The sequence below is a fragment of the Brachionichthys hirsutus genome, chromosome 19 (assembly GCF_040956055.1).
Source record: "Brachionichthys hirsutus isolate HB-005 chromosome 19, CSIRO-AGI_Bhir_v1, whole genome shotgun sequence".
Lineage (NCBI taxonomy): Eukaryota > Metazoa > Chordata > Actinopteri > Lophiiformes > Brachionichthyidae > Brachionichthys > Brachionichthys hirsutus.
The window spans coordinates 161,648-176,418 of NC_090915.1; the positions used below are offsets into that span (position 1 = coordinate 161,648).

General features: G+C 43.0%; 1 protein-coding gene across 1 annotated transcript in view; it reads left to right on the forward strand.

Annotated features, from left to right (window-relative positions):
- The window catches only part of LOC137908236 (WD repeat-containing protein 7), a 142,839-nt gene that overhangs the window by 91,968 nt on the left and 36,100 nt on the right, over window positions 1-14,771 (forward strand). Inside the window, 1 exon segment of the mRNA XM_068752611.1 lies at window positions 9,635-9,862. Coding sequence (XP_068608712.1) covers window positions 9,635-9,862 — 228 coding nt within the window.

The following is a 14,771-nucleotide window of genomic DNA, read 5'->3' on the forward strand; positions in this document are numbered from 1 at the left end:
TGTTTGATCGATGACGATTAAAGATGTGAGTACTAAACTCAGTTTTGCTCCTGCTTTATTTTGCGCACCTATCATGCCGGCGCCTTTTGATCCGCGCGTCCTTTGTACGTTTGAAATACCGAAAAATCAGCTGTTAATGAGACTGCGCCGAATCACCAGGTGCGTCATAAGGTCGTGAAAATACGGTAAATGAAATCTACACACAGCGGTACATATTTAGTTAATGAAATCTACACACAGCGGTACATATTTAGTTAATGAAATCTACACACAGCGGTACATATTTAGTTAATGAAATCTACACACAGCGGTACATATTTAGTTGATGAAATCTACACACAGCAGTACATATTTAGTTAATGAAATCTACACACAGCGGTACATATTTAGTTAATGAAATCTACACACAGCAGTACATATTTAGTTAATGAAATCTACACACAGCGGTACATATTTAGTTAATGAAATCTACACACAGCGGTACATATTTAGTAAATGAAATCTACACACAGCGGTACATATTTAGTAAATGAAATCTACACACAGCGGTACATATTTAGTTAATGAAATCTACACACAGCGGTACATATTTAGTTAATGAAATCTACACACAGCAGTACATATTTAGTTAATGAAATCTACACACAGCAGTACATATTTAGTTAATGAAATCTACACACAGCGGTACATATTTAGTTAATGAAATCTACACACAGCGGTACATATTTAGTTAATGAAATCTACACACAGCGGTACATATTTAGTTAATGAAATCTACACACAGCAGTACATATTTAGTTAATGAAATCTACACACAGCGGTACATATTTAGTCAATGAAATCTACACACAGCAGTACATATTTAGTAAATGAAATCTACACACAGCGGTACATATTTAGTTACTCTCTCTGGTCAGTTTACAAGGGAGCAAACAGTGTGAAAGCACCCTAAAGCAGATCACTCCCAATAGCGCCTGCTGCTCTTCTCTTCTCTTTGCAGTGAAACGTTAAAGTGTGAAATGATGGGATCATTCCCCATCAGTTGCCTCTGGTTTGATAGGAGAAAGGCTAAAACACATTTTTATTTCATGTGTGGCTGAATGGAATGACTCCAACTTTAGGTTAATCAGAGTGTGTGCCCTGCCCTGCCCTGCCCTGCCCTGCATGGTGTTAAAAGCAATTTGTTGTTTTACCGTATATGCTCTGTCGGCCTCACATACAGACACACACACATGTAGGACACACACATTCTTCTTCAGTCCATTTAGCTTTTATCACATTTCCCTAAAAGTCTGACTGTGAAAACGCACAGGTCCAGTTGATAAATGGTATATTTCACTGTTTATTTTTCCTTTTGAGTGATTATTTATCCTTGAACTCTGCTAGTAATCTCAGCTCCTCCACTTCCTGCGGCAGCAGCTTGTCGTCTAAATGCAGTCAATGGGATACAGCAGACCGAGGTCAGGGCAACCCTGACCTCTTTGTGTCATTAGCTTGGTTGTGATTTGATTAGCTGAAATGTTACTTTCCCCTGCTAATGTAATATCAGAACCCGGAGGTCGTTTGGGTCAGATCACATTTCTCCTCACAACAGATTGAACTTATGGAGAGAGAAATGGTCAGAACTACGACTCCAAACACTGATTGTTTCCTGTGATTGTGTCTGTCTTTTTGACATGGGGAGTGGACTCAGCTGGTCTATGGGAATGTTATTATATTACAGAGGATAGAATGTAGTTACTGTCCAAATATTACTAATGTACAGGAATGTATCTCTGGTAAGGAAACAGCAATATCCCCGATCAGGGCTGGTCAAACTTTTTGACTCGCGGGCCACAATGGGTTCTAAAATTAGCGGGAATATAAATGACATGTAAAAGTCATTACGTGAAAGAATTTGGCCTTTTACAGGTAACTTTACAGGGAATTTATTTTAATTTTGTTGTGTGTTTGCAGTGTAAAAAGTGTAAAACATATAATGACAATAAAAAGCTCATCTTAAAAAGGTCAAATGAATGAAGTTTATTATAATAACATTTTATGATATAATTTGGACAAGTTCAGTGGGCCGGATTAAAAAGCCCAAGTAGTTTGCCCATGCCTGTCCTAGATGGTTGTCTGCTGTGTGTTACATCAATTGTATTTACATACACACACAAACCCACACACACCTGTGATGGTTTAGTGCAGTGGTCCCCATGACCGGTTTCATCCCGGGAAATTCTTTCGCGGATCAGAGGTAAAAAAAGAAGAGGACTATCATCTTACTAAACTTTATATTATGCACTTGCAATAACTATCAAACAAGTATTACACCAATATCTACTCACCATTAGTTCTGGTCTCAATAATCGCTTCTGTCCATGTTCAGGTTTCTTTGTTTTATAAATTCCACATTCTGGTCTTTTAATCCGGGTTCTTGGTCTCTATGTGCTTAAGCAGTTTTAACCCTTCGTTGCTCGTTAACGAAGCTAATCAGCTGTTGTAGATAAACCGTGTTTTAAGTCCGACTCCTGGCTTGTCTGTTAAAAGAACTTTCCCATTAGCAAAGAAGCTTTCCAAAGACGTTTGTTTTTTATAAATTTTCGTTAGTTCACGTCTGTTTTTAGTAACGTATCATGTGACCAATTTAACAAGCGAATGTTAAATTGTTAAAGTGTTTGGGGACCCCTGGTTTCGTGGACTGTCTGATCGAGTGAAGGGGGGACAGGCAGAAGGGCTGATTGTGTCTCTGTTGGTGTCAGGGTTTATGAATGTGTCACAACGGTGAAGCACTGGCCTTGGTTGTGTGTGTCGGGGGGGAATGACTGAGGCCATGTCCACACGTGGCCGGGTATCTCCAAAAGCGAAGGTATTTTTCTATCATAAACACAAAACTGCATAGTTCTGTCACTAAAACCGATGATTTTTGAAAACTCCTGGGAAAGTGAATATTTTTGAAAACTCAGGTTTCGCGTCTGGACGCCTGTAAACGGCGTTTAGGTATAGAAATGTCACTGCCGCAATGAAATCTGCTTTCATATGTGTGCTTTGTTTACATTTAGAAACGGCACGATGCCTTCAAAGTGTATTGCTTATTGCTTACTTGATGAAAAGCTATCATGAAAAATGCCTTCTGAATCGGATCCAGAATGAGGTCAGAAAAAAAAATTACATTTTAACATTGAAAACTCCATTTACAGATTCAAACAATTGGTAAAAATCAACTCCGATTCACTTTTACTTTTCATGGTTGGTGTATAAAGATACCAAGGACATTTTAGAACCTTTTGGTGCTATCACCATGTGGACGGTGTAGATCCAGTTAGGAGGGGAATCAGTATATTCCTGCTGTTCTAGCATAACTTGTAGAAACATATTGAGTTCAATTCAATTCATTTTTATTTCTCCAGCGCCAGATCACAACATAAAGTCATCTCAAGGCACTTTACAGGATTAGCAAGGAAACACAGAACCCAACTTGACCCACAAGAGCAAGAACTTTGGCAATGGAGGCAAGGAAAAACTTCCCTTTAACAGGCAGAAACCTTGGACAGAACCTAGGCTCATGGTGGACGGCCGGCTGGAGAGAGAGAGAGAGAGAGAGAGAGAGAGGGGAATTAAAGCCGCAAGCGGCGTTGTAGGCCCTCGCCGGCCGACAGGCCGATGAGCTGACCCGCCGACGCACGCTGCTTTTGTCCTGTCCTGGATGAAATCGTACCTTGAGGGACGAGAACAAATGGTTGACATAAACGGAACCTTGTCCTCGTCCCTCCCGGTGAGCTGTGGGGTTCCTCAAGGCAGCATTCTAGGGCCGTTACTGTTCCTCCTATACATTAACGACATGAGTGCTGCCTGTAACTGCAAATTGTTCCTGTTTGCTGATGACTCAGCACTCCTGATTTCGGGAGAGGACAAAGTGCAGGTTGAGGAAGCTCTCAGCTCTGAGCTCACCAGAATCCGTACTTGGCTTACGGATAACAAACTGTCACTACATCTTGGAATCTATTCTTTTTGGGTCAAGACACTCTCTAAGTGAGATAAATGTTAATGATTTCAAGGTCACAGTCGATAATACAGTAATCTCCAGCAAAGAAGAGATTACCTATTAGGGCTGTGTTCTTGGCAAATACCTGTCTGGTGATAGTATGGCAACTAAGGTGATCAAAAAAGTCAATCAGAGAACAAGATTTTTGGGCAGAATGTCTGCTTTTGTCTCCGGACGCTTGCTGGAGCCTCGTTCAGCCCCTTTTTGACTATGCTAGCACCTCCTGGTATTCCAACATCAAAATGTCCCTGAAAACCAGGCTCCAAACCTCCCAAAACAAACTGATTCGGCTACTCCTCAATCTGGGGCCCATGACCCACCTTCTTCCTGGACATTTTGCTAGCCTAAAATGGCTCAGGGTAGAAGACAGGGTTAAACAACTCAAAATGGGATTGGCATTTAAAATAGTCAATGCAGCTCTGCCCTCAGTCCCCTCAATCCCTGCATACCTGAATAAACACCTCCACAGCCACAACACTAGAGGGAGCTCAAACAACAACCTGATTACCCCCTCCCACAGGACTAACATGGGTAAATCATCTTTTTACAATACTGCCCCCCAAGGGTGGAACTGTTTGACTCCTGCCCTCAAAACATGCACCTCTTTGGCCTCCTTCAAAACGGCCCTAAAAATACACCTTTCAGGGGGGCAGAAACGGAGATAGTCATCACGACTCTCTCCGGATCAACCCCCCCACCCCCTTTTTTGTCCACCTACGTTGCACATATTAAGTGTCTTGGTAATTTATTGTAATTTATCGTAATTTATGTAATCTTTTGTCATTCATTGTCGTTCTGCATCAGTGGTGTAATTTATTTTAGAATTATTGTTAGTTTGCATCGGTGGTGTAAAATGATTTTATTTTTCTGATGTTACTTTGCATCAATTGAGTTATCGAATATTGGTTTTATTTTTATGTTTTATTTTTACTATTTTTATTTGTATTGTTACATTTGTATTGTTAAATGTCGATGATTTATGTACGAAGGACTTTCAACGGAAACAAGACCGCAAGAAATGCTCCTCTTAGACAGGATGTTTGACTTTATTTGTACTGTAATACATGCTACTGTGTGACTGTACTTGTACTCTAACATTCTATCTAATAAATATATTCATCATCATCATCATCATCCTGAGTGCTTCACAAGTGTTTAGATTTGAGCTGCATTAGTAGCTCACAGTTTAGACAAATCGTTATTTGGATTATATGGCCATCTGCCATCAGGAGTTTTTAAGTTTCCATCCAACATGGCCGCCTTCCTGCATGTCTGGGGGCGTGGCCATAAAAAAAATCCCTGACATGACGCATGTCTGTACCGAATTTCGTGGCTGTCCGACAAAGTTGGCGTCGGACCCCTTGTCAACTTTGTCGAGGGGTCCGACAACTTGTCGTCTTCTGCGTTGCAAAAGCAATAGCCCCTGATGATGATGAATATATTTATTAGATAGAGTGTTAGAGTACAAGTACAGTCACACAGTAGCATGTATTACAGTACAAATACAGTCAAACATCCTGTCTAAGAGGAGCATTTCAAAAAAGCCCTTGCGGGCTTGTTTCCGTTGAAAGTCCTTCGTACATAAATCATCCACAAATAACAACATTTTTTTTTTTTACATTGCTACTAGCGTTGATTTGAGTGTTTTTATACGGCTGGAACGAATACTTTTCCCCTCATTAATTTAAATTGGAGAAATAGATTTGACAGTCGAGTAATTTGAGTTACGAGCTCAGTCCAGGAACGAATTCTACTCGTATGTCAGGGTATTACAGTATATACATTCCTCTTTTTAGAATTAAACATGAAAGCGGCCCGTGGCAGGAAATCGGCTGGGGGCCGCTGTTCCAACAGACACTTTGCTCATCGGGTGCGTTTTCAAGATTCAATTCAAGATTCAAGATTCAAGACCTTTATTGTCATTATGCTAACATAACAAAATCGTGTGAAGGCCCACGGCTTCAGGCACACACAGGGACATAAAACGAAAACCAAAATCTCTCCTAAAACAACGAGAGAATGAGAATCAAGCAAATAGTGCAAAACAGCAACAGCAGCACAGCAGGACAGGCACAGAGCGTCCCCAGCGGGACAGGCCTAGAGCGTCCCCAGCGGGACAGGCACAGAGTGTCCCCAGCAGGACAGGCCCAGAGCGTCCATTCCGAGTCCCAGATCACTACAAGGGAACGACTGCTTTCACAGCCCGGGGGAAGAAGCTGTTCCTGAGCCTCGCTGTGCTGCTTCTTATTGTCCTGAACCGCTTCCCTGATGGGGGCGGGACAAACAGTTTGTGGCCCGGGTGGGCGGGGTCTGTGGCGATGCGTCTGGCCCACTCCTGTCCGTGAAAGAAAGTTGAATATACAACTTCTTGTCTGGATTTGGTCTCCTTCCATCTGTCTGAGCTGGACTTCAAACTTTTTAGTGAGTCTGCTTGGAGTCTCTCTCTAATTCTGTTATCTCGTGGCCTAGTCTGGGACGGGGATGGATGCCATCTCTAATCCATTCATCAGAACCCGTCAGCCGAGCCATCGTCCAACTGACAGCTGGCTTTAGGCGAACTCATTATAAGAAGAACCAGAGTAGCGTATGGAAATATTGGGAGGCGGCTGAGACTTGTACACAGGAGGATAAAAAATGGACTACAGATTAGAGACAAAGTGACAAAATAAAAATGTAATTTTTCCACAATTGTCATTTAATATAAAACTAGTAATGGTTACAAGCGTTCATGTTCTAATGACTTCAAAAAGGAGAATAAGTTCTTAAAAGTTTAGTTTAGTTTTATTTTTTGCATTTTGTTTCTGGCATCGGTCTCCCTTTTCTTCGTTTCATGATCTTCAGATTGAATATTTGGACTGTAGTATTTTACACCTTCCTACACAATATACTCAGTAAAGTGAGACACCTTAATAAATTACTTTTCTTCTTTTCGCTTTCTTCATTTAAATTGAAAATGGAAAATAACCTCACTATAGCTATATCAGTATCACCAAACTTTTCTTTTATATCCGTAGCAATAGATTAGAATTGAATTCGATCTTGTCATTGTTGTTTCCATGGAAATACATTTTTGTAAGTAGCACTCGATGGCGGTTGTTTTGTTCAGAGCAGAGCGCCATAGTCTCATCCTCACCATCCACTGCTTGATGCTCGCCAAAAGAATGAAAGGTATTCCGACACTGATGTACTTGCGTCCGTGAGTTTGACATGTCAAATTTAACTTTACTTGAGCAGTAATTATATTTTGAAAGTTTAAGAGAAATCTCCATCAAGATTAACATGAAGCACACTTAGCAGTGAGATACAATCCCGCTACTCATCTCGCAGTGTGCTCTCACCCCACACGGCTCAATATTATATGTGTGTGTGTGCGTGTGTGTGTGCACACGCACACATGTGTGTTTAATGTGTGTGAACTATTGTTCCATTGCAATACAAATCCATAATAATACTGTGCTCACTCATCCACAGACAAAGAAAATAATAGCATCAAGGGTTAGAGGCATTGGAGAGGGGTGTGTGTGTGTGTGTGTGTGTGCATATCAAACACATACACACAGATTTTATGAAGAACTTTTCAAGGTCTCACCGCCCACTGTGATACACACACACACACACAGGTTACTGTGTTGTCTGAAGAACACAATGAACACACATGCATGCACACAACAAAAGAGATTCCACTTGCTCGTGTCCAAAATCCCTCCAGAATAACACACAATCCCTCCAGATTACACACACGCCCCGTGTGTGTGTGTGTGTGTTTATGTCAGAAGGCCTGATTTTTACTGAGTCATTTGTGTCTGAGCATCCTGTCAAGCTATGGAGTAGACTTCATCATGTAATCATTTTAATTTACGCCATCTCATATGGTGATTAGGAAATTATTATTTTTTACCCTTCAAAGCTTTGTGTTGGCACACAACCCATCTGAGGAACTGCAGTACAGGTGTTTGTCATTTAACAGCAACTTGGGCTTTCAGAAATGTTAAAGTATAATAAGTTGTTCCTGGACAGAGCTCGTAACTCAAATCATTTTAACCCTAAGCCATATAAAATAACCAGAAACAATTTAATCCGTTCCGGCGTCTAAAAAGACTCAAATCATCGCTAATAACACTGGAAAAAACTTGTTTAAGTCACGGACACAAAATGATACAATGAATGATAAAATGTGTTTTTATTATGAGTTTTACCTTCAGGAATAGCACTAACAGCGGTGAGAAGCGCGAGGACGAGGGAGGGGTGTAAATCTGGACGGCACGTAACACTTTATACAGTAATTCCACCTTCACACGTACACATACATAAACTCAGACATAATAGTTCCGCCTTTGGAAGCTTCTGTGTTCTTGTAGTATCCTTCTGGTTGAGGATTGTACATATCATCAATGTACTCCACTCGTACTGGCGTGTCCCATCACTTACGGACAGCACGGTCACGTTGAGCGATTATTTCATGCTTCATCTCCATCGCCGTCATCTCTCGTTTTTTCTCCTCACTGCCATCCTTACCACTTGCTTTCTTTGGACCCTTCACTGATCAGGAATACTCACAGATGCAGCCAGAATCACTGAACGAGTGAAGCGTGCTCGGAGCGCTCGGTCATCTAGCGTCGGCATCTGGAAGTTGCTCATATCTTAAATTTGTGCTCGCATCTCAAAGACAAATATTGCTCGCAAGCTGACTCGTATCTCGGAACACGCTCGTATGTCGAACCTCGGTTGTCAAACATAATTGGTTCCGTAATACTGTTCTAAAACCAAAACACTATTTCCCATAAGAAATAATGGAAACTAGATGAATCCATTCCTACGCACCAGATAAATGTCCAGTTATATTAATACGTATCTACGTGTATCTAAACAACAGATAACATGTAAAAGTGTAAATAGTATGTCAAACAAAAGCATAGTAAAAGTTAATTTAACCCAATTCTGTATCATTTATATACCGCTTTGGCTGCGGTGTCCGGAGGGAGGGGGAGGGGTGGGGGGGGTTATTCCTCTGAAAGGGAGTCCTCCATGAAATGACTGGGTAACTGTCCTGCTGGGTTTTAGTTCCCCTTCTCTTTCTCTTCAGCTCAGCTTTCTTAAGAAAAGTCTAAATTCTAGATTTCTCCATCCCGTACTGCAGCAAGGTCCCGACACGGACGCCATTTTCATATTTGGTGATTATTTCCTTCTTCAATTCAACAGTTGTTCTCCCTACTTTCCTCTTTTCTTTTCCAGTAGTTTTACTGCTGCCTTTCTTTGGATCCAACATTAAGGGCTAAAGAGAGCAAAGCGAAAAAAACACACGCACGTGAAGCAAAAGATCTGCACAGTCATTCTCCTCTGGCTGGTTGACTCAAATTGAACCTACTCGGTTAGACTCCGCCTTCGTTTGCATGTGTTCTGCTCGCCCCGGCTCCACTCGTGTGTCAGAAAAGTGTCAGAAAATATGTTTTGTTCGTCACCACTCGAAGCAAATTAAACTCCTTTTTTTTTTTGTTTGAATACCGAGTTGTTCAACTACTGAGACGTTCTATAACCGAGGTTCCGCTGAATTGCTGTTCCAATCAGCGCTGGACACTGACGCTCGTGTCTTCTTTGTGTCTTCACCAGGCTGTCTGTCCAACCTTCCACCAAATGCCAAGAAGATCTCCAACTCGTACGAAGAGCGCCGTAAGCAGGCTACAGCCATCGTGCTTCTCGGGGTCATCGGGGCTGAGTTTGGCGCTGAGATCGAGCCTCCAAAGGGGTCAGGACGGGCTCGAGCCTGCGGACAGGCACCTGAAGGCTTTGGGCTGACGAGTGGAAGCTCGTCCAGCTACTCTCTGGCCAGACACACATGTAAGCAGAGAGATAACACACTCATTGCCGTTTGGATGCTCTGCATGTCCACTACTGTGTTATGACCAGAATTCAAGTGCCTGAAATCTGACAGGCGAAAACAAACTTTCAAGTTGGCGATCTCAACTCGCACGCATCGGGACGGTGATGTTTTTACTGTCATGCTCGGTGCGTATGCAGGATGTCACACTGGACAGCAACTCCTACACTTCATGTTCACAATTTAAAATCGCACAATAGAGCAGCGTTGTTCTGCTGTTGTCTTTTCTTAGTGTAAACAAACAAAAGGTATTGAAACCGCAGTTAAGGTTACCCTAGTATCTTCATTTCAGTTTCTATTCATGTTTTAGTGCAATGACATAAGCACTAACTCAAAGAAGCGATTGCAAAATAGCGAGGACTGGTGTGTGTGTGTGTGTGTGTTTTAATTGCCTTCAATAATTTAATGTAGCATCTTCTCAACTAGTCAAAGACAACAAACCGTAATAAAACCGAGGTTCTCCTTATTGGCACCAAATCCACTCTATCCAAATCAGACAGCTTCTCCCTAACAATTGATAACTCCTCCGTCTCACCCCTCCCTCAGGTTAAGAGTCTGGGTGTCATCCTTGACAGCACATTATCTTTCCAATCGCACATCAATAGCATCACCCGGACTGCCTATTTCCATCTTCGGAAGATCAATCGTCTGCGCCCCTCCCTCACCCCCCACACTACTGCTGTCCTTGTCCATAGTCTGGTCACCTCCCGTCTGGACTATTGTAATTCCCTTCTCTCTGGCCTCCCTCACAAATCCCTCCATAAACTTCAACTGGTCCAGAATTCAGCTGCTCGTATCATCACAGGAACCCCTTTCAGGCATCACATCATCCTGTCCTCCAACAACTTCACCGGCTTCCGATCCAGTTTTGTATTCAGTTTAAAATTCTGTTGCTAACCTTCAAGACCATCCACAACCTCGCCCTCCATATCTGTCCGACCTCCTTCCCGCACCCTGAGATCCTCTTCCTCCATACACCTGTCTGTCCCCTCCGCCCGTCTGATCACGATGGGGAGCAGAGCATTCAGCCGCTCTGCTCCCCGTCTCTGGAACTCATTACCGCCCAACTCAGAAACACTGATTCTTTCCACCATTTCAGAGCACAACTCAAAACACATCTGTTTAAAAATGCATACTCTTTATGAAGCCAACTGTTGATTTTTAGTTTTTTTTTTAATTATCTTTATTTCTTATTACCATATCACAATCGTAATTTATTTCCGTTAATTTTTTTTTGAACTTACTATTTTTTTATTTTTTTATTTTGTTGCATTCTTATTTTAGATATGTTATTCTTGATAGGCGCCTCCAAATAAAATGTATTATTATTATTATTATATGCACCGTGGACTGATACGGAAACCATCACTGAATCATGTTTGTTTTCTCTACACGACTGATCAAGAATCAGCTTCAGGGTTGGATTAGAAGCGAGCAGAGAGATGGTATTGATTGATTTTCACCCAGCAAGCTTGACACCTTAAGGAGCTTGGCACTAACACACACACACACACACACACACACACACACACAGGCACGCTCTGAGCCTAGTGTGCCACACTGCCTGCAGTGATGAACCTTGGTGAGCATCAAACCTGTTCTAAGAAGAGCTACTCTTCCATCCTGCTGCTTCCAAGGTCTGATTGGCTGCCTCTGGGGGGGGCGTGCACAGAGCCTGTGCACTCACTGATAGGCTGTGGTGCGTGATGGTGCTTAGTTGTGACCTTACCATAGTGGGTAACTGGCCCATGCATGCAAACACGCGCACAAACTTAGACAACCTCGACGCCCATGAACTAACTCGTAGAAGGAACAATATTTAATCTTGTCTTAACATCACAGACATACTCTGGAACGTTGCTCCTAAAATAGAAAGTAAAACGTGTCTAACAGAAGAAGTGCTGTTTCTATTTGTGATGGTCGGTGCGATCGGTGCTCTTCCCCGGGGCATACGCTAGCTTACACATTGCTTCAGTACCACCACATGTTGATGCTACTGAAGTTATGATTTTAGAAGTTTCTCATTATTCTTACCATTTCGTACGATTGAGTGAAATATTCCAATTGAGACAGAAGGTCAAAATGCTCAAACCCCATTCAGACAAATTTAGATTTGAGATTTTCCCTGTTTTCGGCCGGTCAGTTTGGGTGGATATCTGATATGTGAGTTCCCCACTGAACATTTGAACTGTAGCATGCTCCAGTGTATTTCCCGTCATTCACACTTACCTGATTCTAGCAGCATTTACCTGAGAGGAGAATTGGCTCCGTCAGCTAGATATCTTATTTGTTATTATTAATTCATTATCGTTATCGAGTCGCGGGCCAAGCTGGAGCCAATCCCAGCAGTCAATGGGCGAGAGGTACACCCTGGACAAGCCGCCAGTTCAGGGCAACGCAGACAGACAATCGGGCAATTGTCCTACGGGCAATTTAGCGTCACCAATCAGAATGTTTCTGGTGGTGGGAGGAAGCCGGAGAGAACCCAGAGAGAACCCACGCAAACTCCTCACAGAATGGCCACAAGTCGGAGACGAACCTGCGACCATCTGGCTGTGAGGCAACGGTGCTTACCGCTGCGCCACCGAGCCGCCCTATTTGTTATCAGTATAGCCGAATATTAAGCTCAATTTAACAATCAGTAACTTAAAACTTGAGCATGGGCCATGTCTTGGACATTGATAATTTGTTAGTAAGTGTGTGTTAGTGTGAATTTAAGTGGCCGTCTGCAGAGAAGCAAAGAGAAAGACTTCTTGCATTGCAGATTGGCTAACTCGAGCATGTAGCATGCTAGATAACCAGGAAGCTGCTTGGGCCAGGCAGTGTAACAGTCAGCCTAACTTGCCAGCTTGCTGCCTGCCATTTAGTGGTGGACAATTAAAGAGTTATTCTTCTTGTGTGCAGTTGCTATTGACTAAATGCTTGTCGTTTCCTAATCCTATTTTTAGCTATAAGACCCCCATCTCCCTCTTTCTTCAACTGGAACGTTTCCTTCTCTTTGCTCCATCTGGAGCCGGTCTGATCCAGCTCCCGCCCGTGAAACTCATCCCGGACATTGATTTACCTTCACCTCAGTTTAAGCTCAAACAGAGGAAGAGCGAGCAAAGGGCGCAGGGCAGATGGAGGGAAAAATAAAGCAGGGGGCCTGTGTGGAGTCCACTTGATGTGGTAAACTTTTAACGCCACCGATTTGTCACTATTTCACACCCTGTGTTTCCCTCCCAGCTCCCCCTGCTCTAATCGCCTTCTCTGTGACGTGTTTGCGGCTCTAACGAACCGCTCATTATGGGCAGCTGATGCTTTGTCAATAGCTCTCGGTTAATTTGGGTTCTGGCCTGCCGTTAAACAAAGATGTCCACCATGAGAAATGGACCCAAGTCTCTACCTTTCTCCCTTCCTATCAACTTACAGTAATGTTTCTTCATGTCCATGACATTTCTTTATTTAAATAGGAATTGTCACATTAAATGTTTGGTATAAACACACACACACTCGTCTGATACACACCTGCCCACCCACAGTCACTCTCACTGCCCAAATTGAACAAAGACCTTTAACCTCATGACCTCTAAGGTTTCTGTGTTCAGGGTTTCCACTGGGTCACTGTCATAAAAATAAAATCTTGCATATAGGTTATACAGGCATAGTCCAACCCAGCCAGTCCAGACAGATGGCCACCCACCATGAGCCTAGGTTCTGTCCAAGGTTTCTGCCCGTTAAAGGGAAGTTTTTCCTTGCCTCCATTGCCAAAGTTCTTGCTCTTGTGGGTCTAGTTGGGTTCTGTCTTTCCCTGCTACTCCTGTAAAGTGCATTGAGATAACTAATTAAATTGAATGATGCTCATTTTCTAATTGAATTTTATTTAGACTTTATTTAACCAGGTAAGACCCGAGTTGCATGTTTTTGGTTGTGGGAGGAAGTCAGAGAACCCGGAGAGAACCCACGCAGACATGGGGAGAGAACATGCAAACTTTGAACAGAATCCCAGTGGGATTTGAAGCTGCAACCTTCTTGCTGTGAGGCAACAGTGCTATCCACTGTGCCACTGTGCTGCCCAAATAATGGCATGAATAATGCAAAAAGAAAGACTGGAATAAAGTTGTTTCAATTTTCCAAAATAGAGGGCTGACATTCGATAGTTTGCATTTGTTTTAGTAATTAATTATGTATGTCAGTTGTAATCATTTTGGCTCCTATTTTGTGGGTAAATTTTGTACATGTAGTTCAAATTGGCCTTTGATAAGGGTTGTGCATATCAACACAAGTAGCAGGGCATCTGTGTGGTCATCACACACTGTCTAGTTTCAAGAAAAAGCTCCTTCATTAGGCCCGAGCGCCTATCCTAGGCGTAATTAGGCCCGAGCGCCTATCCTAGGCGTAATTAGGCCCGAGCGCCTATCCTAGGCGTAATTAGGCCCGAGCGCCTATCCTAGGCGTAATTAGGCCCGAGCGCCTATCCTAGGCGTAATTAGGCCCGAGCGCCTATCCTAGGCGTAATTAGGCCCGAGCGCCTATCCTAGGCGTAATTAGGCCCGAGCGCCTATCCTAGGCGTAATTAGGCCCGAGCGCCTATCCTAGGCGTAATTAGGCCCGAGCGCCTATCCTAGGCGTAATTAGGCCCGAGCGCCTATCCTAGGCGTAATTAGGCCCGAGCGCCTATCCTAGGCGTAATTAGGCCCGAGCGCCTATCCTAGGCGTAATTAGGCCCGAGCGCCTATCCTAGGCGTAATTAGGCCCGAGCGCCTATCCCAGGCGTAATTAGGCCCGAGCGCCTATCACAGGCGTAATTAGGCCCGAGCGCCTATCCTAGGCGTAAGTGGCTATTGCTTTTGCAACGCAGAACACGACAAGTTGACATTCTCGGCATTC